Source organism: Bos indicus, chromosome 23 (assembly GCF_029378745.1).
Source record: "Bos indicus isolate NIAB-ARS_2022 breed Sahiwal x Tharparkar chromosome 23, NIAB-ARS_B.indTharparkar_mat_pri_1.0, whole genome shotgun sequence".
Classification (NCBI taxonomy): Eukaryota; Metazoa; Chordata; class Mammalia; order Artiodactyla; family Bovidae; genus Bos; species Bos indicus.
The window spans coordinates 30,718,597-30,746,094 of NC_091782.1; the positions used below are offsets into that span (position 1 = coordinate 30,718,597).

General features: G+C 48.8%; 1 protein-coding gene across 1 annotated transcript; it reads left to right on the forward strand.

Annotated features, from left to right (window-relative positions):
- The first annotated feature begins 401 nt into the window (after window positions 1–401).
- Window positions 402–18,241, forward strand: LOC139179001 (tripartite motif-containing protein 26). The gene is made up of 8 exons (XM_070778261.1): window positions 402–536; window positions 8,314–8,801; window positions 8,966–9,061; window positions 10,328–10,558; window positions 14,773–14,795; window positions 15,270–15,385; window positions 15,626–15,658; window positions 16,187–18,241. Exons 2-8 carry the CDS (start codon window positions 8,364–8,366, stop codon window positions 16,867–16,869), a joined length of 1,620 nt encoding a protein of 539 aa, XP_070634362.1. The 5' UTR covers window positions 402–536; window positions 8,314–8,363; the 3' UTR covers window positions 16,870–18,241.
- Window positions 18,242–27,498: the final 9,257 nt, after the last annotated feature.

Genomic DNA, 27,498 nt, shown 5'->3' on the forward strand with positions numbered 1-27,498 from the left:
CGGGAAGCTTTAGGGTCATGGAGTCCTATTTAATGTTGAGCACCTGGCAAACGCCACTTGTATGCCAAATGCCCTCCCGGTGGGGCGGAAATCGGGAGGCGGGGAGGGTTTCACCCATTGCAGAGTCCTACAAAGGGGTCTCATGAGGCCTTAAGTTTCGCCTTCTTCCACCCTGCAGAGCAGGTGCGCGCACCACGCGCCAAACTCAATACAGCAGCCGCTAAACCTAGGCTTTGCACCATTTCAGTTTCGGTTTCTCTGACCCTGCAGTCCCACCCTCCGCGACGGCCTGAGGATTTGCCCAGTGATCAGTGACGTAAGGGAGCTAAGGCTCCCATTGGGAGGCGGCGTTCAGCAGCGACCAATCCGGGTGCGGGTCGGGGGGAAATCTCGGTGGAGGGCTCCAGAAAGCCGGGAGATTACCGGGCGGGGACGCGCGGTCGCCCTGGGTGCAGGCGGCGGAGCTCGACCCGGAACTGACCGCTGCGGGAAAGATCGACCCCAGCTCGGGATTCGCGGCCCGGAGCTGGGGACCGGTGAGTAGGGGGTGCCCGGTGAGAAATGCTGCAGAGCAGCAGTCACACACGCGCCCCGGGGTCCGAGCGGCCGAACGTGGCCGCGCGGGCAGAATGGGGCCGGGCTGTCTGGCGCGCTCGGAAGAAGGGTGAAGTTCGCGCCGTCCTCCCTGCCGGCCTAATCCTCCTGCTTGGCTTGGGCCTCCATTCGCTCTCTCCTCGTCGGTCTTCCTCGCTTTCTCGTGTCCAGCTCGGGCACCCATCCATTCTTGTCTCCAGATGACGGTCTCGTTTCTTGGAGCCCTGTAAACTGCCAGTCTGGCCCCAGGACCAAAGTCATGGTGTTTTTTGTTTTGTTTTGTTTTTTTAATTGGTCAGAATAAACCGGTTTAGCCACGTATACCTGGAGCTTTGCATTCACTCCTTCCTCTGGCCCATTAGTTCAGCATTTTCCCTGCTGCTTTTCACCCTTAGAAAAGTGAGTAAATTTATCTTTGTGGAGCAAATGAGAAGCAAACACCTCCAAATTCCCAGTACATTACAGAGTTTGGCACTACGACGGTTTGTGCGCGCTTCCCGAGAATGATATTGGTTCATTCAACAACAAATACCAATGTCTGGGACCCTGAGCTAAAAATCAAGATTCTTAGAGTTACCCCTGCCCCAAGTTTAAAAGAATCAACTTTTTAAAAAATTGACTTTATTTTGTACCTCAAATTGTAATTCCGTTTTTTTTTTTAATAGACTTTATTTTTTAGAACAGTTTTAGATTTATAGAAAAATTGGGAAGCTAGTACAGAGTTCCCAGTACCCCCAAACCTTTCCCCCATTCATTTATTAATATCTTACATTAATAGGGAACATTTCTTAATGATTAGTGAACCTGTACTGATACATTATTATTGGCCAACATACATACAGAATTCACATTTTCATAGTTTTTACCTAAGTACTTTTTTTTTCTCATCATTCTACCCAAGTTACCATATTCTAATTAGTTCTCATTATGCTCCCCTTGGCTGTGGCAGTTTCTCAAACTTTTTTTATAATCTTGAGAGTTTGGAAAATACTCCTTATATATATTATATTATGTTGTATTATAGGCTGCCCCTAAGACTGGCTTACGGGTTCTTGGGAGGAAGACCACAGAGGTAGATTGCCATTTTCATCACTTCACATCAAGGGAACATGCTTTATGACTTGATGCTGGCCTTGACTACCTGGCTGAGGCAGTGCTTGTCAGGCTTCTCCATTGTAAACTTTCTCCTCCCCCTCCCCCACTCCTCCCTGCCATACTGTACTCTTTGGAGAGTAGTCAGACCCTGAGCAGAGGAGTGGGGAGTGTGCTCCACCCTCCTTAAGGGCAACTCTGTACCTGTGTTATTTGCAATTCTTCTGCATGAGAGATTTGTCTCTTTTGCCTTATTTATTAAGTTATTCATTTATTCTTATCAGTGTGGGCTCATGGATATTTATTTTATACTCAGGGTTATAATTCAGTACTACTTCGTTTTGTTGCAACTTTAGCCACTGGGAGCTCTTTTCAGTTGGCTCTTGTGCTCCTTTCTAGGATGTATTTTTATAGCGTATTTTGCTGTTGAGAACACTTTTCACTTGTGTGACCTCGCATGAAGTCACCTTGGCAAACTTGACATTATTCTTTCTTGTTAAGCAGTAAGGAAACTGAGGAGCAGAATGTGGCTTCTTAGATGTCACTTCCCCCAAAGTGGGGAGGGAGTGACAGGCTGGGCTCAGACTGCTGCAGAAGACCCTGCGACTGCAGTGGAGAGCCCATAGTTGGAATTGAGGCTTCTTGGGGTGACTTCAGACTAGGCTCTGAATAGAAAAAGACATGGAGAATGGGAAGAAATTAATTTTGAAAAGCAAAGGCTTATTGGCTGGCATCCAGAATGAAGGACTCTGCTTGCAGTGCGGGAGACCCGGATTCGATCCCTGGGTCAGAAAGATCCCTTGGAAAAGGAAATGGCAACCCACTCCAGTATTCTTGCTTAGATAATTCCATGGACAGAGGAACCTGGTGGGCTACAGTCCATGGGGTAGCAAAGAATTGGACACTACTGAGCAAGTAACACTCACTCACTCAGAGTGAGTTCAAATTCTCCAGGTTGGTAGAAGTGCAGTGACCCTCCCCACCCCCCCCACTCCCAAACTATATGCTTGAAGAGAGGAAATCTGGACCAGGAGTGTCTAATCTGAGGGGAGCCCTTGGAGCCTCCTGCTGAAATGAGATTGCAAAGTGGGAAGGGGAATGTGTTGACGGGAGAATGAAGAAGATATGGGACTCTGGAATCATAGGATAACGTTTAGCCTCACAAACATTTACAGACTTTGTGTCTAATATTGAAGATATGGAAAGATCAGTGAGACATGACCCTTGGGTTCACATCCTGCTTGGGAGAAAGATGGGTAAAAATATCAATTAGGAAGCAGTGTGACTGTAGCTATAATAACAGCGTCTGTAGGAGCTTCCTGAGGGAGGGAATTCATTCAGCTCAGAGGTGGGATGGTCACTGGTAGGACCACAGATACTGGGGCATATCTAATTCAGGCTTTCAAGGATGAGCTGGAGCTGACAAACTCATGTACAGGAGCATGGGGTGGGGAGTAGGGGTGGTGAAGAAGGGGCTGTCTTTCTGGCTCACTGTCTCTAACATTAGGCTGAAGCAGGATTCAGGCCTGGTCGGTAAGTGGGGCCCAGATTATAGGGGGCCTGCGTGTCCTGCAGTACAGCTTTGACCTCAGGAATTTTGAAGCAGGAGGGTGACAAGATGAATTGCACATGCTGGATGACCCTGGCAGCATTTTATACAAGATAAACGCTACGTTTCATCAAATCTAAGATGTGATCCATTGTTTTATGTTTCACATAGGAAAAACCTTTTGCCAGTTATATTGTGGCATGTCAGTGACCACATTTGAAAGATGTAAAGGTGTGATGACATAGGTGTCTCAACTTTGATGTAAAGTAGTAACTCCCTAGCTGGTGGCTTAGGGCCCTCCTGCCTCTGGAGGTTGAATAAGACTGTCTCCACCTCACTAACCCATAGTTGTTGATTTCACTGACTCCGTTTATGATCTTGAAAAAACTAAATTTGTTAAACTGGCTTTTTCCTGCGTAATGGCCAGTTGTCAAAATGAAAGAAACCAATTTGGTGACTCTTGATCTCAGCAGTGACTTTATGTTGCACAGGAAAAATGCTGGTGTCTCCAGTTTTACCTGGTTCCATGGAATCACAGCCAGCTTCCGGTTTATTGAAGGGACAGAGGACCTGTCCACCCTGAGCAGAGGTGAATGGCCTCTGGTAGAAGGTAGTTCATGAAATGACTTCCTCAGGTTTCAGAATTCTCATTTGGGTAAAGGGAGTAGGGTGGACCGTGCCATTGTGAAGACTTTTTCTGGCTCTTATTTCTATGGTTCTGTCCTTCCGAGAGCCAGGAATGGCAAGGAGAGTGATAGTTTTACCCCTTATTGTGGACGTCTGTCGAGATCATCAGGCTATGCTGAAGGCACAAGTGATAGAAAGGGCAGAATCACAGGGGAGCGTGATAAGCTAGGGAGGGGTTTGCCAGAGGGTCAGTTTTGCGTTGGCTCGAAAGGGCTGGCTATGAGGTGTGAGTAGGTGTTCAGGTCCACCCACTCTCGTACAGGAACCGCACTGCCTGTCGAATGTGAGGAGAGGGTGCTTTCACTCAGCATCAGCAGTAACACGTGCCCCTTCTGTCAGCACACTCCTGTTTACAAAGCCCTTCCATTGAGATGACCTCATCGGCGCCTCCTGACAAAGGAGCTGGTATTAGGGCCAGTTGTGCAGCTTGCCTGGGCGAACAAGGGAGTGTAGTGGACTGGGCCGAGGCGTCAGCACCAGACACTGCATCCTTGCCACGTGCTGTTGGGGAGGTTGCTTCCCTCCATGAACCTCAGTTTCCTGAGAAGAGTATCCTGAGCGTTAAATACCGTGAGGTGTGTAAATGGCCAGTAAGGTGGATCCTACAGAAATACTGTCACCAAGACATTGTCAGTCACCAGGCTGTTGAACCCAAACCTGAACCTGGATTCAACCCAAGGTTTACACCTTGGATCTTACATGTTTTCAGCAATGCCAGAGTAAGCTGTCTTCAATATTTGTTATGCATTTGTGATGGAGCCTATATAATGAAGCAGTGGGATTGAACATAGAAATGTACCGTGTTTCTTTTATTAGTTTCAGCAGACTGTCAAACAAATGCATATGCAATTAGCGTTGCCTTCCAGTCCTCTGAATTTGATCGTTTGTTCAGCACTTGTGTCTTGAGCTTCTACAAGTGTCAGACACAAACATCTCTCTATTGTGATTTCCAGGGTCTTTAGTAGTTACAGACCCTTGTACAGATTATTTTAAGAAGGATGGAAAATTCTAGCCCCTCACTTCAGAATTTTTCAGATTTTTATTTTTTCTTGTTGAACTATTTAAAAGTAAGTTGTAGTGGTATTATATTATACATGTGCATGAGTGCTCAGTCGTCCAGTCATGTCCAATTCTTTGTGACCCCATGGATTGATTGTAGGCCACTAGGCTCCTCTGTCCATGGAATTTTTCAGGCAAGAATACTGAAGTGGGTTGCCATTTCCTACTCCAGGGGATTTTCCTGACCCAGGGATCGAACCCGCATCTCTTACATCTCCTGTATCGGCAAAGTTCTTGGCGGGTTCTTTACCACTAGCAACACCTGGAAAGCCCCTGTGCAGTCCTAAATCCTGTAGCATGCATAGCCTAAAAATACGGACATTCTCATACATAACTTTAATAAATGCCATTAAAAATCAATAATAATTTCTCAGTATGATCCGAAACCCAGTCTTTAGTCAAGTTTCTCCTAATTGTCCCCAAAGTGTTTTATAACTTAAAAAAAGCCAAGATCCAATCAAAGTTTTTGCATTTGGTTGTTATTTCCCTTTAGTCTCTTTGTATCAAGAACAATCCTGCTTTATTTTTCATAGCTTGACTTTTTAGAAGACCATGCCAGTTGTCTTGGGGAATGTCTCATGTTCTCGATTTATCTGATTATTTCCTGATGATGTGGTTTATAGCTCATCTCTGTCCCTTGTATTTTTGGTAAACTGAAAGTTAGGTCGAAAGATTTGATTCATTCTCGTCAAACACTTTTGGCAGGGCTACTGCAAAGGTGACATTTTACAATTCCTGTGGCACCACACTGAGAAACATATGCCAGTCTGTCCCTTTATTGGCGATGCTGGATTTGGTCACTGGCTGAAGCCATCACCAGATCTCCCTTAGCAAGCTACATTAGGGAGTAACCCACTGGGCGGTACCTTGGCACCATGGTACCGTCCTGTCCCCTGGTACCCTTCATCTCATGGTTTTAGCATCAGATGATGATCCTTGTCTTATATAGTGGGGGTTGCAAGATGATGTTTTTCTAATTCTATTATCCCTCCTACACTTTTTCACTGGTGTTCTTCCATAATCCTTGGACAGGTTCGTTCGTCTAGTACATATGCGATCATTCATATAATGTTGGGGGTTTAAAGATGCATCAAAGTCCAGCATGGAGCCTGGGTTAAGAACCCCTGCTCCAAGTGATGAGGGTATCAGGTTTTGTGTAGACTGGGAGCCATAGCTATGCTCTTCATAGTCATTTGCAACAGAATTAATTTCCCAGCCCTAAAGATAAACACATGTCATCCCCCATTACCACAAAAGAAACAAATAACCTCAACCTTTGAGCTTTCAAGCCCCTAGCAAAGTGATTGCTGAAGGGCTCCAGTGCCCACAGGAATCACCAACACTGCCGCCCACCAGTCCCAACCTTGTGTTGGGACGACAGACGATGAGATGGCTGGATGGCATCACCAACTTGATGGATGTGAGTTTGAGCAAGCCCTAGGAGTTGGTGATGGACAGGGAAGCCTGGTGTGCTGCAGCCCATGAGGTCGCAGAGAGTCAGACATGACTGAGCAACTGAACTGAACCTTGTGTTACATTTCCAAGTGCCGGGTTAGGCTCACTTCCTCAACAGACAAACCAGGGAGTTGCACCAGGCAATTCCTAGACTTTATACCATCCTTATTAACATTCTAAAAACTTTATTACCTGCATTTACCAGTTAAATTCTTATTTCATTTGAGCTTTGTAGGTACAGGTCTTTTCCACACCCGTTACATCCCTTAAAGTCACACATTTCTAAATCTGTTGGAGCTTCTAGTTGGAGTTAATTGTCAGTAGTAAAATAATCCCTTACATTTGTACAGTACTTTCACTTTATAAAGCACTTTTTATATACTGCTGTGTTAGATCCTCAAGTAGACTTTGTATTCCGGTGTTGTTTTCTCTTTGGGGCTTTATTTCTAGCTCATTCGTGTCAGTACGTGAAAGAAATTGAAGGTCACTGAACTCTGTTGTAATGAACTTTCATGTACATAATAAGTAATCAGATTGATTTGCCTGTGGTTCCAAGGGCTTCATTCCAGCCTGGCAGTTACCTGTGTGCCCTGTCTGCTGGCTGTCTTCCCAGAGACTGCTCCGGTGGCCTACCATGGGTCTCTCCACGAGACTTTAACTCTGGAGCCCATGTGTCACCGTGGCGTTTCATCCACTTCCTCTCTTGCTGCCACTTTAAATTTCCACTCTTGCTTTTCTTGTGCTTTGAATACGCACTGGATTTGGGAGCCAAGGGTTCTGGATTCTCTTCTAGATTCCCCCTCAATACCACGCTTATGCCTAATACTTGTAGCATAATTCTTTTACTCAATCCATGTAGAAACCCCTTGAAGGTAAGTATGACTCTCCCCATTTTATGGATGGATAAACTGAGGCTCAGAGTACTTAAATGAGTTTTCTCTTGTCACACCGTGTAAGGGCAGGAGGCAGCTGTTGGTTTAGGTGTGCTGAGGCTCCTAACCTCAGACAGGAGGTGCACCAAGGCTGCAGAGGTAAACAGAACTAAAGTCCTCTGTGCTCAACTTCTGTGCTCCCTCTGAGGGCCACGCTCTCATCCGCACATCCCTGTCAGAGCCACCTGAAGGTTCCTCCCACGTTCGTTTCAGTCATGCTTGTTAGCAACCAGGCCAGCTGCATGGAGGGGCACAGCTAAGACCAAGTCCATTGTGGCCTGGCAGTGCTCTGCCAGCAGACTGCGTAGGTAGGGACCAACTCTCTAGGGCAAGTGAACCCAGTCAAAAACTCACACAGCCCAAGGAAACATCTATAAAGGAGGACACCTGAACTCAACCTCTTGATGCTCCTTGAGTCTTAGTAAAGAACCTCAGGGTACTTAGTCTTTGCAACCTGAAGTCTGCAGGGCAAACAAAGGAGTCTCTTGACTCTGTCAAGGCCCCTCATGAACAGTTGTGCAGCCCATGCACAGCACAAGTCAGGGAGCACTGTGCACATAGTAGGTGTTGTGGATTTGTATATTATGACAGTTCAGCAGGTAGTTATCTGGTGTCTTGTTCTCATAATCGGTGCATTAGAGCAATTTTCCAGCAGATGGAAGGAAAGGGTCTGGAGATAGGAGTGTGTTGCCAAGAGTACGGCATGGGCTGGTACCTGCACTGCTCTCCCTTCTTCCCAGCTACACACTCTGGGCCTCAGTTTCCTCATCTGTAAAATGAGGGCGTTGGACTTGAGGATCAGTAAGGTCCTTTCCCTCTGATTCTGGGGGAGCCTCATAGGAGCTGCAGTTGACTGGTCGATTGCTTGGGCACGCAGCCCCATGTGAGGCTGCCACTCCTGCCCCTCTGCTGGGCCTGCTGTTGACTCCGTGTCTGGTCCCCAAGGAGGAGAAATCCCAGCCGGTGAACAGGGGCCCCTCTGAGTTCGGGATACCATGGCCGCATCGGCACCGCTGCGGAGTCTGGAAGAGGAGGTGACCTGCTCCATCTGCCTCGATTACCTGCGGGACCCAGTGACCATTGACTGTGGCCACGTCTTCTGCCGCAGCTGTACCACTGACATCCGCTCCATCTCAGGGGGCCGCCCCGTCTGCCCCCTGTGCAAGAAGCCTTTTAAGAAGGAGAATATCCGGCCAGTGTGGCAGCTGGCCAGCCTGGTGGAGAACATTGAGCGGCTGAAGGTGGACAGGGGCCGGCAGCCAGGGGAGGCGGCCCAGGAGCAGGCGGACGTGAGGCTGTGCGAGCGGCACCGGGAGAAGCTGCACTACTACTGCGAGGACGACGGCAAGCTGCTGTGTGTCATGTGCCGGGAGTCCCGGGAGCACAGGCCGCACTCGGCCGTCCTGGTGGAGAAGGCGGCCCAGCCCCACAGGGTAAGCCCTCCGCTCCCCCGCAGGGAGGGATGCTCTGCTCGGCACCCACCCGGAGGCGAGGCCTGGCGCAGGCCCCTTGGAAGGCTTCTTGTTGGCCAGGGACTCGGCCCGAGCCCACCCTCCTGCCTCAGCCCAGAGCATCCCCACTGCTTGTCTTTCTGCAGGAAAAAATCCTGAACCACCTGAGTACCCTAAGGAGAGACAGAGACAAAATTCAGGGCTTTCAGGCCAAGGGCGAAGCTGATATCCTGGCTGCGCTGGTAAGTGAGGCTGTCAAGGGAGAGAGAACCCTAAGGCAGGTATCAGCCGTGCAGATCAGGAGCTCTTGAGCTTGCAGAGACACAGCTGGGAGGCTGCTGGCTCCCTGGGAGAGGAGCCCCGACCGGACTGGCAGTGGGAGACCTGGGTTTTGGCCCACGCCCTGCCAGTCTGAGGTCTGCGGGCTTGGCCTGCTTCCTCATCTCACAAGTGAGGGGGTTGCCTGGATGTCGGCTAAGGTCCTTCTGTGATTCACCTCAGCTGCAGGGCCTGTTTGCTCAGCAGAGTCAGGGTGTGAGGAACTGAGGAAGGCCTGGCTTTGTCCTTCCTTTCAAAGAGCGGGAGACATGATTCCTGAGAGTGAGGGGAGCCAGAGGGTTTGGAAGGAGGGAACTGGCTCCAGGAGGAGAACTGAGAGGGGTGGGCTTGGCCAGGCCTGACCAGCTCTGAGGACACTGTGTGTAGTGAGTCCATGGTTGCCTGTAGTTAGAAAACAGAGGCAGCACATCGAGTGCTTGGTTAGAGAGGTGATCAGGAAGGGAAAAAACTGATAGGAGATTCCAGTTTTCTGGGGCAGAGTCTGTTGGGGAAGTGGGCACTGGAGGGTGGAGGGCTGTTGGGGCCAGTCCATGCAGTGAGCAGGTGGGCCCCGGGAGAGGCACGGTGAGGCAGGAGACAGCCCAGCCCGAGCAGTGCCTCCAGGCGCCCCGTGTGCGAAGATGCTGACCGGGTCCCAGCCTGGACTCAGCAGGGAGATTGGGAGACAAGAAAGAACGTGGTCCCGGTCGAAGACATTCCAGAGTTTCACTGAGGAAAGAGGAGATAGTCCTGTGTGGCAAGGGTAGTGTGCACGCAAATATTTCACACGTACTGGGGAGGATTCTGAAGAGAGGGTTAGTCAGGCTTGAATAAAATTAGTCGAGGGAAACGTCCTGGAAGAGGCAGCACACGCCAGTTGGAAACTGTGTTGACTCATAGTGTTGTTCAGAGGGCCCCGGCACATACTGGTTTACCTAGAAGAGCTGATGGTAGGCACTCAGGCTTCCAGTCCCGTGAGGGGACTGACCTGGCTGACTTATATGTCTTTCCTGAGGAAAGGAGGTTGGCCCAGGAAGGCTCCAAGCCCCTTCCAGCCCAGACACTGTAGAACTCATGAATGGGGTTAGCGAAGGCGAAGAGCCAGCGTGTGTACTCCACGCCAAATCCTGGAGGGGTCTTCCCCTCTGGGGCGGCGGTGTCACCCCCTTCTCCCCCTTCCTACCCTGCAGAAGAAGCTCCAGGACCAGAGGCAGTGCATCGTGGCTGAGTTTGAGCAGGGCCACCAGTTCCTGAGGGAGCGGGAGCAGCACCTGCTGGGCCAGCTGGCGAAGCTGGAGCAGGAGCTCACAGAGGGCAGGGAGAAGTTCAAGACCAGGGGCGTCGGGGAGCTTGCCCGGCTGGCACAGGTCATCTCCGAGCTGGAGGGCAAGGCGCAGCAGCCAGCTGCAGAGCTCATGCAGGTGAGAGACCTCCCCGGGGCAGGGAGCCGGGAGACCAGGACAGCAGGCATGGCCCTGCCTCTCCCTCAGGGGACCTTAGAGAGTCTCTTCTTCCCCAGGCCTCCGTTTTCTCATCTAGGGCATGGAGACGATGATCCTTATCCCCACCACTCACTGTGGCGATTGCATGAGCGTAAAATGAGACAGTTGGCACGGTGTCACTTCAAAAAGTAAACTTTCTACGAGCAAGAGTTTACAGTCTTGAGAAGTGCTATAGAAATGGAGGAGAAGCTTATTAGTATTTTCATTACTGTCCTTCATTCTCATTACTGCTGTCACGAGCCTGTCTTCCAAAGTCACTGGCAGATGCTGGTTAGGGGGAGGCTTTTTATGGTTCTGGAGATGAAGAAGTCTGTGGGGTTGGGGGTGGCTGAGGGATGGCTGAACGGCGGCTTCTCTTAAGAACCCAGAGGATCTGTAGGAGATGGGCAGCTGGGGAAGGGAGTCAGAAGGCAGAGGTTTTCTCTGGGCCTGTGACATCAGCCTCGGGGAATCGGGTGGAGAGCAGGCAGGGTGCCTCTGGGGCACCTCCTGGAGGAGGCAGCTTTGATGCTGAAAAAGGGAGGGTCATGGGTTGGAGTCATGGATGGTTGCTAAGTTGAAATGACACCACAACCCCTTCTACCGGGAGCCTCCCAAAGGAGTCACACTGCCTTGAACAGGGCTTTGAACTGCCTTTGGGTGGAGCATGTGTGATCCCTCTGCCCCCGACCCCACAGGCCGGGAGAAGGCCTGTATAATGAGCTCCTTTACTTGCATGGTGCGGGGTGGCTGGTCTGTCTGTCGGCAGCGGGACTACCCAGGACGTCTAGGGAAATGCTGGCCCTGGCCCGTGGCAGAGCAAGCCAGTGGCGGGACGTCAGGGGAGATGGTGAGGCCCCCAGGTACGTGTGCCGTACAGGTGGCCCCTGCCTGCCTCTCTGTCATTGTGGATTCTGACTCAAGCATTATGAACTCTTCCGCTCCAGCCCTCAGTGATGAAGTCTCAGAGGACCAGAGGGTGGAAGAGTTCGTCCCAGGCTGTGGGGCAGATCAGGAAGTGAGTCAGAGCTCCAGCCCGGGTGTCCTGACTCCCAGGCCTCCGGCCTCTTGCTCTTCTTTTCTCTCACTTTGTCCAGAATGTCTCTCTGGCTCCTTCCTTTCCTCCTCTGTCATTCTGTTCCCTCAGGTTTGTCTCTCTGACTAGATCACTTGCTGTCTCCCCTCTCCCTCTCTCCCTCCCCTTCAGGGGTGCACATCCTTCCTCTCCCCACAGCGGCCAGCCACTGCCACCGTGTGGGTATGCACTTGTTGTGCAACAGAGAGGGGCACAGCTAGGGTGCTGGGGCGCGGGGATCTGGTTGCGTCTGCCCAGAGGGGAGCTTCTCCCCAATCCTCCTGGAAGAGCTTTGTGGACCGACAGAGGCCCAGCCTTCAGAGCCTCTGAGACCACTCAGATAGAAGGCACCCCTGGGGCTGGGTGGGAGGGGAGAGGGAGAGAAAGTGGGTGTCTGCTGGAGGTCAGCACGGGAGTGTGGTGCTGGTGAGTTTTGTCAGTGTGTGTTTGGGTCTGCCTTTGCTGAAGGGAATGGGACAGCTAACTCCTGCCCTGGCGTTAGTATTTCCCCAGAGATGACTGTCAGTGGACAGTAAGGATGAGGCCCTACTAAGATGGGGGTCCTGATCCAAAATCTGGTAAAGAAATAGAGGTGAGGGACAAGCAGCAGGACAGGAGATAAATACAGAGGCCTTTTGACAGAGGTGATAGAACAGGAAAGATCTCTGGAGCGGCACTGTCAGGAGGAGGTTTAAGGGAGCTAGGGGAAGTGGGGGCACCTCGAGGGTACCAGGAACCAGCTCCCTGGTTCAGCCCAGGGTGGGCCTTGCAGGGTCGAGTGGCAATTGGTGACTCTGCCTTCCACTGTTGGGGGCCATCCACACCCATGAAGAACCTTCAGATTCTTACTACCCAGCATTGCTGTGACTCCTGCCCCAGGCTTGCTGCTCTGACTGCCTCTTTCACCACAGCCCCAGGAGCTGGAGGTGGTGGGGGAGGCCTCCAGGAGCCATGGGCAGGTGGCTTCCCTGTGGAGGCCCCGCGTGTGAGGCTGCAGGTCATCTCAGGACTTCCAGGTCTCCCCTTGTGCAGCCTTTGGGAGATGGGCTCCTGCACTGGTGCTCTGGGCCCCGTCCTCTCTGGGCGGCTCACAGCCTGCCCTTAGATGAGCCTCAGTCTCTCTCTGTGAGACTGCAGTAGTAACTCCTGTGTCCCACCATGCACCCTCTTCGCTCCCTAATCCTGCCCACCTCCTGCCCATTTATTTGCCTTTTTATGCCACGTATCCCTTGCGGCTCAGCTGGTAAAGAATCCTCCTGTAATGCAGGAGGCCTGGGTTTGATCCCTGGGTTGGAAAGATCCCCTGGAGAAGGGAAAGACTGCCCACTCCAGTATTCTGGTCTGGAGAATTCCACAGGCTGTATAGTTCATGAGGTCGCAAAGAGTCGGACACGACTGAGCGACTTTTACTTTCCTGGCAGAGCTGTTGTCTCAGATTTATCACCACTCTGGAACTGGCTTGGACTTGTTTTGAGGGGCCGAGTAGACGGGCAACAAGTCTCTGGGCAGTTGCTTCATGGTGGCACACCCATGTAGCTCTCACCTGTTTGATGGCCTCTTGGGAGCAAGACCCCAAGTTCTTCCTGAGAATTTGCTGAAACAGTCTGTGATTTCATTTGTTTCCCAAATTTCACTCTCTCAGAGGTCACTCTGCCCCCACCCTTACCCAGTACCCCTCCAGGCTACTCTCTTCCTGTAGCACTCATCACTTAATGGCATCATCTCATGGATTTGTTAGGTTGATTCTTTGCTCTCTGCTTACCCCTGTTAAGAGATTTGTGTCTCTTTTTTCTTGCTCTATCCCCACTTCTGGAGTGGCACCTGACACACAGGAAGCACTTAATATTTGTGGAATACATGAAAGGAAAGCAAAAATTAAACAAAAAATAAAAAAATAAAGTGTTATGGAGGCTTTAGCTCACAAAAAGGAAATGACCAGCATCTCACAAGAACCGCCTCCCCATTCTACCATGTCCCGCCACTCAGGTAGCACCATTCTCCATCCTGCACAGACTGTGGCCTGTCCGTAGTTGTCCTTTACCAGTATGCCCAGTCTGTCCCACACCTGGTGTGTGCTGCCTCCCTGGCCACACTGTACTGCCCTAGTCAGGGCATCATTACTCTTGCCGGTCCACAAAACAGTCTCTAATCTGCCCCCCATGTTGGCATTGCTTCTTTTAATCCATTCTGTACAGGATGGCCAAGAGCTTGATCACTTAGGATTTTGGCTAGCTGCTATACCAAACAAATTATTTCTCTCCCAGTGACAGTTCAGACACGAGGGGTCTAGAGCTGTCAGGGCAGCTGTCCATGTGGTCAGCCAGGGAGCTGGTTACTTTCATCTGGTGGCTTCACTAACCTTAAGGGATGTTGTCCTCAGCTGTGTAGCCAAAGTTGGGCTCACCCTTGTTTCCAAACCTGAACCAAGCAAAAAGGGGAAGAAGAATGGAATTTTTTTTTTTAAGGGCACAACCCCAAAATTATAGCCATTGCTTCCTTTTACATCCCATTGGCTAGAACTTAGTCACATGACCACACCTGGTTACAAAGAGATCTGGGAAATGTAGTCTTTGGTAATGCTCTGCCCAGCTGTTACTTCACAGATTCTGTTACTACAAGGAAGAAGGGGAGAATGGATTCTAGAGGGTTCTTAGCAGTCTCAGTCACTTTGAAGCAGATCACATACAATAACTCCCCTATTTGAAACTCTTTGGTGGCTTTCTTCTGAATGTGGCACAGAATTTGAACTCCTTACTGTGCCTGCCCAGCCCTGCATGATTCAGCCCCTGCCACCTTTGCCAAGCCCTTGCGCACCCTGCTTTCCTGCCACTCTTCACACCTGAGCACAAGTGTCATCCTCTCAGAGAAATTGGCTCAGTCATCCCCTGGCCCCCCTCCATTCACTCTGTCATTGTGATTATTTTGTTTGTTTTCTGTTTTATCCTTTGCTGCCGCTAGAATGTCAGCTTCATAAGGAAAAAACTATTTGTTCATTGATGCAGCCTGGTCTCTAATAGTGTTGATACATATGAACGAAGTGTTTAATTCACACTGATGCTTGTACTTTCTTCCCTTCCAGGACACCAGAGACTTCTTAAACAGGTAACAGAGTTTCGTTTTCACAGTGTGCCTCATTCCCTTGTGCCCGTGTCCCTTCCCTTGTTCCTTGGCCATGATCCGAATTAGTAGCATGTGATACGGGGTTAGACGTACCCACATCCCAGGGTTCATCACAATGACCTTGTCTCCTGGAAGCAAGTGCACATCCTTGAGAACTGGTGGAGACTTGGTCTGTACTAGGGCAAGTTCTCTGTGTAATCTCCACTCCTGGGCCCACTATCCGCGTCTGCGACCGGACAGGATGGTTCAGGGACACACCTTGGTAGACAAAAGGGCTCTGGATGTTGAGTCTGCTGGTGGTCGTCAGTCCTGGCTCAGCCTTGGACTGAGTACCTTTGAGGGCCTGTTTCTCTGTTACCTGGGATAATCATACCTATCCCTCCTCCTTCATAAATTGTCACAAAGATTGAGAGAAGTGTAAGAGGAGCTAAGTAACAGGTTTGTCTGTCATCTCAGGTATCCACGGAAGAAGTTCTGGATTGGGAAACCCATTGCTCGAGTAGTTAAAAAAAAGACAGGAGAGTTCTCAGATAAACTTCAGTCTCTGCAACGGGGCCTGCGAGAATTCCAGGGTAAGGGTTGGGGAGGGTCTTGGGGTGGGATCAGGATTGGGTGCTGCTTTGAGAAGAGGGTATCTAGTTCCTTATTGTGTGTCTCTGACCTCATTCCTCTGAGGTCTCCTGGGGTTTTCTTTCTCCATCTTCTTCACAGATGGACCCTTGGCACAAAATTAGTACTGACAATTACTGTGAGAAATAGGCTCCTAAGTTTGCTGAGCTCAAGGGTCATTGCTGTCCATTTTTCCTCTCCAGGGAAGCTGCTGAGAGACTTAGAATATAAGACCGGTGAGTATCCAAAGGGTTGTTCTCAGACAAAGAGTGCTCTCCCCACAGGGTTGTGCTGCCCCCGCCTGCCCGCCCTCACGTCCAGCAGGGCGGTCTCCCAGCCGCACATCTGCAGCCCCGCCTTGTATTTTCTGACCCGTCTGCTGCTCTTCAGGTGGGAGGAGAGGCCTCCGCTTGATAGTCTGGCCCCTCCTGCCCCAAGGTTGGTTATTTTGTCCTCAGAAGTCCTGCCACCAGTCCTTTGACTGAGTCCCTGTGACTGACTTCTTCGCATGTGCCTGATCATGTGGCTCCTGTATTCGGAGCAAACTGCCGTGGCTTCGTAAGACCAGAGACCTCTCTGTCCCAGGCCCCATCGTGTGCTCCCTTTGGCCCTGCCTTCACCGCAGACCCACGAGGGGCCTGCTCACACTGCCACAGGTGTGGCACATACCCCTTGGATCATGCAGCGTGGCAGCCCTGCCGTGGAGACTGGGGTCCCCTCCCGGCCTGCTGGTGACACCGTTGCTTCTTCCTCTGTCCCCACAGTGAGCGTCACCCTTGACCCACAGTCGGCCAGCGGGTACCTGCAGCTGTCGGAGGACTGGAAGTGTGTGACCTACAGCGGCCTGTACCAGGGCGCGTACCTGTACCCCCAGCAGTTTGACTGTGAGCCGGGGGTGCTGGGCAGTAAGGGCTTCACCTGGGGCAAGGTCTACTGGGAGGTGGAGGTGGAGAGGGAGGGCTGGTCCGAGGATGAAGACGAGGGGGACGAGGCGGAAGAAGGGGAGGAGGAGGAGGAGGAAGAGGAGGCCGGCTACCGGGACGGATATGACGACTGGGAGACGGACGAGGATGAGGAGTCGCTGGGGGATGAAGAGGAAGAAGCGGAGGAGGAGGAGGAGGAAGTTCTGGAAAGCTGCTTGGTGGGGGTGGCCAGAGACTCGGTGAAGAGGAAGGGAGACCTCTCCCTGCGGCCGGAGGATGGTGTGTGGGCGCTGCGCCTCTCCTCCGCCGGCACCTGGGCCAACACCAGCCCTGAGGCTGAGCTCTTCCCAGCACTGCGGCCCCGGAGAGTGGGCATCGCCCTGGATTACGAAGGGGGCACCGTGACTTTCACCAACGCGGAGTCACAAGAACTCATCTACACCTTCACTGCCACCTTCACCCGGCGCCTGCTCCCCTTCCTGTGGCTCAAGTGGCCGGGAACACGCCTCCTGCTGAGACCCTGAGCCCCAGCTCCAGGCCCACACCCACCGACACTTCTCTTCTCTGGAATCCTGGGCTCTGTGACAGGAGAGGCGGGTCTGGCCAGAGCACCTGGAGCAGGCGAGAGAAGGGGCCCCATGTCCGTTGCCGTTCCCTCCCTGTGGCTGTGGCCCCTTCGGGACCTCTTCAGCGCTCTTCTATCCATCCTGCCCTGGGGCTCTTCTCCCTGCCCCTGGGGTTCCTGTGCTGACTTCCGACTCTGAAGTCCACGAGGGCTCCACCCTCCTCCTCCCCACTGCCTTTGACCCAGCTCTGCCCTCCCTCGCCCCAAATGGCATCCCGTACCAGCTGTTCTTGGGAAAGACCAGTTGACTATTACCCCCAAGGCCATTTTACTGCCCTCCAATCCTATGGCTTCCCCTTTGCCCAAATCCCCTTCTGCTGCCTGCCTCCGTAGCACTTTGAGCACGCCTCCCGCCACCCCAACTCAGAGTTAAATGTACATGAAAATGTCCCAGGTCAGTTAAGCCGCCTGGAGTGCAAGTAGAAAGCATCTCCTTTTAAGGTACGGGGCAGAGTCCATGCTTCTCTGAGACCAGGGCTGAGGTTTCCATCACTAGGAGGCGGGGCTCCCTGAAGCCATCTGTGGTTTCAGGGGAATTAATCTAGATACATATGTCTTTAGGGTAACAGTTGTGGTCAGTGGTCAGTAAATTATCTGAGTTGGTCCTTGTGAGGAGAGTCTCTAAAAGAATCCAGAATATCCTGCTCTTGGTCGGTTCATATAGAAGCACCAAGGCAAATATTCAGTCAAAACCTCCCCTGCCTTGGAAGCCCTTGTGGGTGCTACAGCGGAATATTAAGTTTCTGTCACTAGCTTTCCTCAATATCCAGATTTTCCTAGGAGTGAGGCTGTGAGAAGGGCAGCAAGGGTCCCCAGCAACGCCCCAGGTCTGCCTGTCGAGAGGGATCACAGCGTATCCTCGTTGCCCATGGGCCCAGCCCCCAGTCCCAGCCTCTGTCCAGGCTCCGCTCATGCCCACAGTTTAGCACAAGCTTGTGCTGAATTACCAGATTACCTCGCAGCCTTTATTCTTATCCATTCCAGGCATTCTGCCAATCTCCCGCTGACTAATTTTAACCCCTCCCCTGCTCTAGGAGACTGTTCCCAGCTGCTGTGGATCTCGGGGTCTCTTAGCTGCCTCATTGTCTGAAGTTGCGCTCTTTGTATATTTCACATGCTGCCTGAGTCACGTGTACATTCTGATTTCTGCCTCTAGTTTTGTAAGCTCATCGAGGACGGATACCATGTCTTCTACTTCTCTTGTATTCTCCATGACACCTAGTTCAGTGCTGCGCACAGAGTAGGTGCTCAATAAAAACTTGCTGAATGAACAGCCTGGATTCATATATATTTAATTGTGACTCAGATATCACCAGACCTTCACAGTCTGTGGCCACACAAAGGTTCCATTGATAGGAACCTTGGCAGTAGGCCAAGGTTTTTCTACAGTGCCTCTTCTGGGTCCTTTAAAACTGCAGCTTTGCTCACTGCCCTCAGCCTGCACACACATGCTGTCATTGCTGGAAGTCCCCAAAGAAGAGCTTCACCTGGGGCACAGACCAGCCAATGCCAAGGTTCCAGCTTGTTCTTCCTCTCCTGCAGTGGTGACCCAGTGCTGAAATCTAGCTTCTGTAGAGCAGGGGCTCCCATGAGAAGGGTGACATCTGTACAGCACCCCCACAATCCTTCCCTGAAAAATAAGAGTGCCCCAACGGAGATATAACCTACAGAGCCAATTCTCCCTCCTTACATTCAGTTGTTTGACCATTTCTTGTCTGCTCTTTTTTGATTTTTTTAAATTGTCATCTAAAAGTAGGAAAGGGAGGATTACAGAAAGTACCTCTAAGATTATACTAAATGGCAAAGACCATATTTCCTCCTTGAACTCACATGTGGGCTCATTAATGTTTTTCCTTTTTAAAAGATTTTATTTTTTCTTTCTAAATACATATATGCAAAATGTGTTGATTCCTAGAAATGTTATGCATTAATTATAGTAAGGTCTTAATTCACATTTGAATCTTGAGAGAATGTTAGTTTCAGGCGTGCAGTAAAGTGATTCAGTTCAGTTCAGTTTAGTCGCTCAGTCGTGTCCGACTCTTTGCGACCCCATGGACCACAGCACACCATGCCTCCCTGTCCATCACCAACTCCCAGAGTTTACCCAAACTCATGTCTATTGAGTCAGTGATGCCATCCAACCACCTCATCCTCTGTTGTCCCCTTCTCCTGCCTTCAATCTTTACCAGCATCAGGGTCTTTTCAGGGTCAGTCAGCTCTTCGCATCAGGTGGCCAAAGTATTGGTTTCAGCTTCAGTCCTTCCAATCAACACCCAGGACTGATCTCCTTTAGGATTGACTGGTTGGATCTCCTTGCAGTCCAAGGGTCTCTCACGTCTTCTCCAACACCACAGTTCAAAAGCTTCAATTCTTTGGTGCTCAGCTTTCTTTATAGTCTAACTCTCACATCCATACATGACTACTGGAAAAACCATAGCCTTGACTAGACTGACCTTTGTTGGCAAATACCTCTGCTTTTTAATGTGCTGTCTAGGTTGGTCATAACTTTCCTTCCAAGGAATAAGTGTCTTTTAATTTCATGACTGCAGTCATTATCTGCAGTGATTTTGGAGCCCCCCAAAATAAAGTTAGCCACTGTTTTCCCATCTATTTGCCATGAAGTGATGGGACCAGATGCCATGATCTTAATTTTCTGAATGTTGAGCTTTAAGCCAACTTTTTCACTCTCCTCTTTCACTTTTCTCAAGAGGCTCTTTAGTAATATTGAGCTCTACTCAATATTCTATGATAACATGAGAAAACAATCTGAAAAACAGATTTATGTATAACTGAATCACTTTCATGAGAAACGCTGGGCTGGAAGAAGCACAAGCTGGAATCAAGATTGCTGGGAGAAGTATCAATAACCTCAGATACGCAGATGACACCACCCTTATGGCAGAAAGTGAAGAGGAACTAAAAAGCCTCTTGATGAAAGTGAAAGAGGAGAGTGAAAAAGTTGGCTTAAAGCTCAACATTCAGAAAATTAAGATCATGGCATCTGGTCCCATCACTTTATGGCAAATAGATGGGGAAACAGTGGAAACAGTGTCAGACTTTATTTTTTGGGGCTCCAAAATCACTGAAGATGGTGATTGCAGTCATGAAATTAAAAGGCTCTTATTTCTTGGAAGGAAGGTTATGACCAACCTGGATAGCACATTAAAAAGCAGAGACATTACTTTGCAAACAAAGGTCCGTCTAGTCAAGGCTGTGGTTTTTCCAGCGGTCATGTATGGGTGTGAGAGTTGGACTATAAAGAAAGCTGAGCACCGAAGAATTGATGCTTTTGAACTGTGGTGTTGGAGAAGACTCTTGAGAGTCCCTTGGACTGCAAGGAGATCCAACTAGTCCATTCTAAAGGAGATCAGTCCTGGGTGTTCATTGGAAGGACAGATGCTAAAGCTGAAAGTCCAATACTTTGGCCACCTGATGCGAAGAGCTGACTTACTGAAAAGACCCTGATGCTGGGAGGGATTGGGGGCAGGAGGAAAAGGGGACAACAAAGGATGAGATGGCTGGATGGCATCACCGACTCGATGGACATGAGTTTGAGTAAACTCTGGGAGTCGGTGATGGACAGGGAGGCCTGGTGTGCTGCAATTCATGGGGTCGCAAAGAGTCGGACATGACTGAGAGACTGAACTGAACTGATTCCACATATAAATGATATGATATTTGTCTTCTCTGATTACTAGCATATCCTTGAAAATTTAAATTTATTTTGTTGGTTAATATGAGCTGTACCCTAAAATACACTACTAATTATTTATAAAATAATTTCATCATTCTCAAAATGCCTTTTATCCTTTCTTAAAAAGAGCTTTTATACAATGAGAGACTTTTTAAACTTTCTAAAGTGATTACTATATAAAAGCTGCTGCTGCTAAGTCGCTTCACTCATGTCTGACTCTGTGCAACCCCATAGACGGCAGCCCACCAGGCTCCCCCGTCCCTGGGATTCTCCAGGCAAGAACACTGGAGTGGGTTGCTATTTCCTTCTCCAATGCATGAAAGTGAAAAGTGAAAGTGAAGTCGCTCTGTGGTTTCTGACTCCTAGCGACCCCATGGACGGCAGCCTACCAGGCTCCTCTGTCCCTGGGGTTCTCCAGGCAAGAGTACTGGAGTGGGGTGCTATTGCCTTGTCCGATATAAAAGCTAATACTTACTAAATAGGGAATATTTCCATTTGAGCAAAATGTTAATGCCTTCAGGTCGTTGTTTTAATGAGTTATGAGTGTCATATGTCTAAAATAAACTATAGAAGATAAATTGTCAGCATATAAGACCCTTGCAAAATAATAAAAATGTGTGATAATAAAAATGTATGATGCCATCTTAGCACAGAAAGTTGCCAGCAAGATTTACTCAACAGATGTTTTTGAATTTTTAAATTTTTTGTATTCTTTTAAGTTTGTTTGTTTGTTTTTTAAACAGTGCCTTGCCCTATTCCTCTCCCCAGTCACCCAGTTCATCCTTTTTGGCAGACTGCTTCACTGTTCACCTTCATTTTTTGTAAACAGCATGGATTTGGGGCTCTATCTAGCTTTGCACTGTGGAGAAGGAAGATTTAGCTCTGTTCTCCCTGTTCCTTATCACACACACACACACAAACTCACCACCTATTCCCATCCCTTCAGTGTAGGCCTAGCATCAGTTAGATAAGTACTAAATATGTTCTTTATCACGTTATGTCCAAGCGAGTCTATACCTGAGTCATAAGGTAAACTATGAATACTTTCGCTTCCCATATAGGTTTTCTTTAATATTTTGATGTCTGAAATTACACTTTGATGTCTGAAGACAATCTTGTACACACTTTGTTGTAATATACCCCCAATTAGTCACCATGTCATTCTGCTTCTGTCTCTGCTTATGGCTTAATCTCTGTCTCTGCTTATGGCTGCCTCTTGCATCACCTCCCTCTTCCTCCTGGGTTTAACTTTGCTCTTCCTGAGACGAAAATGTTAGGAGATCTCTCAGCAAAGGTTTGTGGTAAACTACATTTTCTTTTCTCATTTTGGAGCTAGAGTTTAACTGAGTGGTCGTTTAGTTTAATGGCATTTCTTTCAGAAGGTCAGGGACTCTTCCACAAACTCCCTTGTTGCTGTTGAGAAGTCTGCTGACGTTTGACTTGCTTGCTCCTTGGGATATGTTCTCCTTCTCACTACTTTTCAGATTTCCCTGTCTGTCTTTTGTTCACGTTCTGTTCTAGGGGTAGGCTTGTCTTTATCCTGTTCAGCACCTGTGTTTCTTGAATCTATGCTTGGTAGCTTTTATCAGTTCTGAAAAACTCACACTTAATGTCTCTTAAAATATTACTTCTCTCAATTTCTCTCTTCATTCCTCCCAGAGATGTCGACATAGATGTCGACAACTTACAAGAGTTCCGGGAGGAGAGAAGAGAGAAATTGAGAGAAGTAATATTTTAAGAGGCATTAAGTGTGAGTTTTCCAAAACCTAAAAGTTGAGAGTTACATTTTATTCTATGAAAATTTTTAGGACTCCAAGCCCAGGAGACAGGATCTCAGGTAACCCTGAGAAGACTGCTCCAGAAAGGCGAGGGGAGGAGCCAGGTTATATAGATAAGTTTTATAGCAAAGGGCAAGTAGTCTGACCATCAAAAGATTATTGTTAATTAAAGAAAACCAGATGTCCCAAAGTTAAGGAATTTAGCACTTTTCTAAAGTAAGGGAAGATGCAAAAGTCTAGACTCACTGAAATCATTCCTTTGATAGACACCTCAGCTGTCTGGGGCCATTATCCCATTTTCACATCCTAAACTTCCTTTCCTCAGGGCTCACTGCAGGGAGCGACTGTAGTCTGATGGCAACCTGCTCCAGTATTCCTGCCTGGAAAATCCCACGGACAGAGGAGACTGGCGGGCTACAGTCCATGGGGTTGCAGAGTTGGACATGACTGAGCACACACAGCAGTGTTGTTGACACTTACACTACACCAGGCAGTGTGCCCAGCACTTTTACATGTATTGATTTCTGATGATAATCCTAAAGTGGATTTGAGGTAGGAGATAGATGGGCTCCAAGCTAGGTATTTACAACTGGCCGCCTGTTCACACCTGGGGTGAGATGATGAGTCCCAGGCTGTCCATTCATCAGCAGCCCCCTGTTTACATATCCTGAAGCACTTCTGCTTCAAATGGGCCCTACGACTGTATGTTTGTAACTGAACTCCTGTCTATATTTTGAGATCTATGTTGTGGTCTGTGCAGGGGTTGGAAAAGAATTTCCAGATGTGAGGCACAATGAGAGGAGAATAAAGTTCACTAGAGTGGGAGAGGCTGTTAAAACAGCAGCCCGGCTCAAAGGAGAGCTAACACTTTCAAAGACTTGCAGTCAATTTTTATAGCCTCAAGACAGAAAATTACTGAAATGGTGGCATTAGGTGATTGGTTAGGATGCTATAGCGTGGATAGTAGCGTGGGTATTTTACATAATATGGGGTCAGGGAACTGGCTGGTTTTGATCTGGAGGCTCATGGCAACTATTGCTTTGGGGCTTGGTCAGTTCCAGAGATTTTTATCCTGTGACCTTGGTGCAGGGTTCCACAAGCTACATCGCAATATAAAAACCAGCAACAGGGCCTTCCCTGGTGGCTCAGTGGTAAAGAATCCACCTGTCAAGGCAGGAGATGTGCATTCAATCCCCTGTCTGCAAACACCCCACATCCCACGGGGCAACTAAGCTCGTGCACCACAACTATTGAGCCTGTGCTCTGGAGCCCAGAAGCCGCAACTACTGAAGCCCAGAAGCCGCAACTACTGAAGCCCCCACTCCTTGGAGCCCGTGCTCCACAGGAAGAGAAGCCACTGCAATGAGAAGCCTGTGTATTGCAACTAAAGAGTAGCCCCCACTGGCCCAACCAGGGGATCCATCTTAACTGAAGGATGCGTGAGTATCCAGGGAAGGGTCCAGAGGCAAATTAACCATGGGGTCAAAAAAATACAGTTGGCCAAAAGAAGACAAATACGTGGAAGACTGCCTCCTAATAGATTTAAACTTCCCAAAGGTGTGTGTCTCTCTCTCTGAGTTTGCCTGTCTTTCTGCAATATAATTTTCTTTTTGATAAACTTTCTACTTAACTCTTTACCTTCTGCCTCCTCACCTGCATTTGTTTTTGACAAAGCAGGCAAGAACTAGAGACTCAGACCATAACTGCTGACCCCTGTGGTCCAGTGGTAAGGACTCCCAGTCCAGGGAACGAGGGTCTTGCTTCCAGCTACTGCTCGCTGTTGGTTGCCGTTGCCTATGTCTGAAATCAGGTTCTTGTTCCCAGTTTTCAGATCAGGAGTCTACAAGCTCAAGGAGATGAAATAAACCTCCCTGAGGTCACACAAATCTGAGTCAGGATCTGAATCGGGGTGTCCCTGTTTCTAGAACCCATGGTTTTCACTGAGCACAAAGGTATGGGGTCATTGCTTTCCCAGGAGACCTAGAAGGAAGAATCTGAAATCTGTCCCCATTCCTATGAGAAACAAGGGGGTAGAATCAGCACTCACTCTTCAGTCCCTCAGATTGACAGCTCCCTGGGGGTAGGAGGTAAGTCGTGAGGTCTCGGAAGGGATCCTATTGCTCTTTAGGCCCTGGGGAAATCGGTTGATTTTTCCAAGGTCAAAGTCATTGGCTGAACCAAGACCAGGACAGGAAACCACATTCCCAGGGTGGGTACCTTGACTTGTTTGCATTCACTGTTTCTTCTCTTGGGGCCATTCACCCTGTCTCAGAATCCCTATACAAAGAGACTGCTATGAGGGGATGATGCCTGTGGCAGTGGCTTTATTGTCATCATAAGGATAATTAGCTCTTGTGTCTTCTTTCTAATGAGGGTTGGGCGGGAGAAAATTTACAAAAATAATATTCACTGGTGATGTTACTGAGTCCAAACTCGCTCTGCTTGCCACACGACAGGCCATTGAATCCAAGAGACGAGGTGTTGAGGCAAGGAAGAGACTTTAATCGGGGAGCTGGCAGACCAAGAAGAGGACGGGCTAGCGCCTCAAAGTAGCCATCTTATTGGGGTCTGGATGCCACCTGCTTTTATAGATCAGAGAGGAACTAAAGAGGCAGGATAGAGAGGGAGATGCAGTGGGGAAGTAAAGTGAAATGGTCTTCAGTCTTGCAATGTTGTAGCCACGCGTTCCGGGAAATAAACTCACTCAGAAGGACAATGCAGATGGTGGAGTGCAGTTTATTACACTGGCGGGCCCAAGGCAGAGTGTCCTCTTAGCCAAGGACCCTGACCAGTTTTCGTGAAAACCTTATATACCCTAAGTGTACGTGCTCAAACCCACCTCCCCAAATTCTCTGAAACTAGTCTGAACAAAGGAAAAGAAAGATACAATCCAAGTTAACCTGTGATTTGTATGACTTAATCCTAGGTAGTTAACAGTGGACAATTATCAATAGGCCTGTGGTCATACCCCAATAAGCAAGCTAGAATTTATGATTCTATTCAGTTACACAGATAATTAGGGTATTCTTTTAGGCAACGGAGAGTCTAGGTACAAGCCCTGGGGCTCTTCCAACCTGGGGTCTGATTTTCCAATTGGTATGTCATTTCCATAGATAATGGGCATATAGCTCAAAGTCCACAGTCTGCTCCAAGATGGAGTCCTGCTTTCAAGATGGGGCCCTGTTCTGTCTGTTTCCTCCTTCAATGCTATTTCCAGGTAGATAGTGTCGGAATTGAGCCAACTTGTAGGACACCCAGCTGGTGTCCAGAGAATTGCTGATGTGTTGAACTCCCTCCCTGCAGCTACTTCACATTGGAATAAGGTTCCAGAATCATATTATATTGTTAATCCATTTTTAAATAAAATCTTTTTCACTTAAAGAGACTAAGATTCAGAGGCCTTAAGTAACTTGCCTCTGGCAGAATGAGAGTTTGGACTCTCTTAATAATGAAGCCAAAGGGCTTTGAACTGTACCAGGGACCTGGCTACAATGATTAGCCCTGAGATGGCTATCTTATTGTTGTAGGACGGCGGGGGGTGTAGGGGGGGCCCTCCAGGGCCCCAAGAGTAGGCTCTTGTCTAACACTCGGAAAAGAATTGTCCGAGGAGACATGTGCTGACAAAGCAAGAGACTTTATTGGAAGAAGGCACCCGGGCAGAGAGCAGTAGGGTAAGGGAACCCAGGAGAACTGCTCGGCCATGTGGCTCGCAGTCTCGGGTTTTATTGTGATGGGATTAGTTTCTGGGTTGTCTTTGCCAATCATTCTGACTCAGAGTCCTTCCTGGTGGCGCACGCATCGCTCAGTCAAGATGGATGCTAGCGAGAGGGATTCTGGGAAGTGGACGGACACGCGGTGTCTCCTTTTGACCTTACTGGAACTCTTCTGGTTGGTGGTGGCTTATCAGTTCTGTATTCCTTACCAGGACCTCCTGTTGTAAAACATCTCATGCGAATGGTTACTAGAGAGTCTGGCCAGGGTGGGTGGTTTCAGTCAGTGTGCTTCCCATAACATTATCAAGGGTCATCCAGACACACTCTCTAGTGACCTGCAATCTGGCACAAAAATCAGCACTGAGCCAATCAAAAAAGCCTTTCTCTGGAATTTGGAGTTTGAATAGCTCAGGTAGGACCTGAAGAGTAAGAGTTGTGATCTTGTGGTGATGATAAAGACCTTAAAAACATAAATAGCAAAGTGAAAATTTATGAAATGTATTACCAAAACTCAAGATTTTAACCTAATGAATAACACCATTATCAGAGCTAATGAGTCAGTTTCAAGTCTAAAATGAGCAGGAGATGAATGTCTCAAATACACAAGGAATTCTGGAAATCAATAAAGAAAAGATGGAAAACTGAAAAATGAGAAGAAGACCTGAGAGAAAATTCCAGAAGAGATAGGCACCCTCACATGTAGTCAGAAAATGAGAAAAATAAAACAATAGTGAGAGATCACTTTACAGTCAGGAGATTTTCAGAAATTAGCAAGTTTGATAGCACCTGTTTTTGGGGTGGGGATGGGGGAGCAAGAATCTCAGAGGTCCTCTGGTGGAAATGTAAACGGGTATGTTACCAAATTGAAGCTTGGTCTGCTTGCCGCAAGACAGGCCAGTAATCGGGAGATGATGTGTTGAGGCAAGGAATATCAACTTTATTGGAAATCTGGGTGTCCCAGGAGGTTAATGTCCGAGAGTACCATCTTATCAGGGTCTGGACACCAGTCTCTTTTATAGAACAGAGCTGGAAGAGGTGAGGAAATATAGTATAAAGGCCATAAATCTTACAAAATATCTCCTGGCCAGACCAGCATCAAGGAGGGAATGTGTTGATTTCTTCTTTTCTGCAACCATTCACAGGTGGGCAGGATCTGAATGTCTCCCTGGGAGCTGAACAAGGGCACTTTAGCTTAACATTCAGGCAGAAGGGCTGGGTTTCCCAAAACAGGCCATAATGTATGTTTACAGCTATAGACAGCATCCTTTTAGTGGTTATAATAACAAAAGCAATGGAGAACAAAGGTTAAAGTGAAAAGAAGCAGATCCAACATGGAGTCAGAT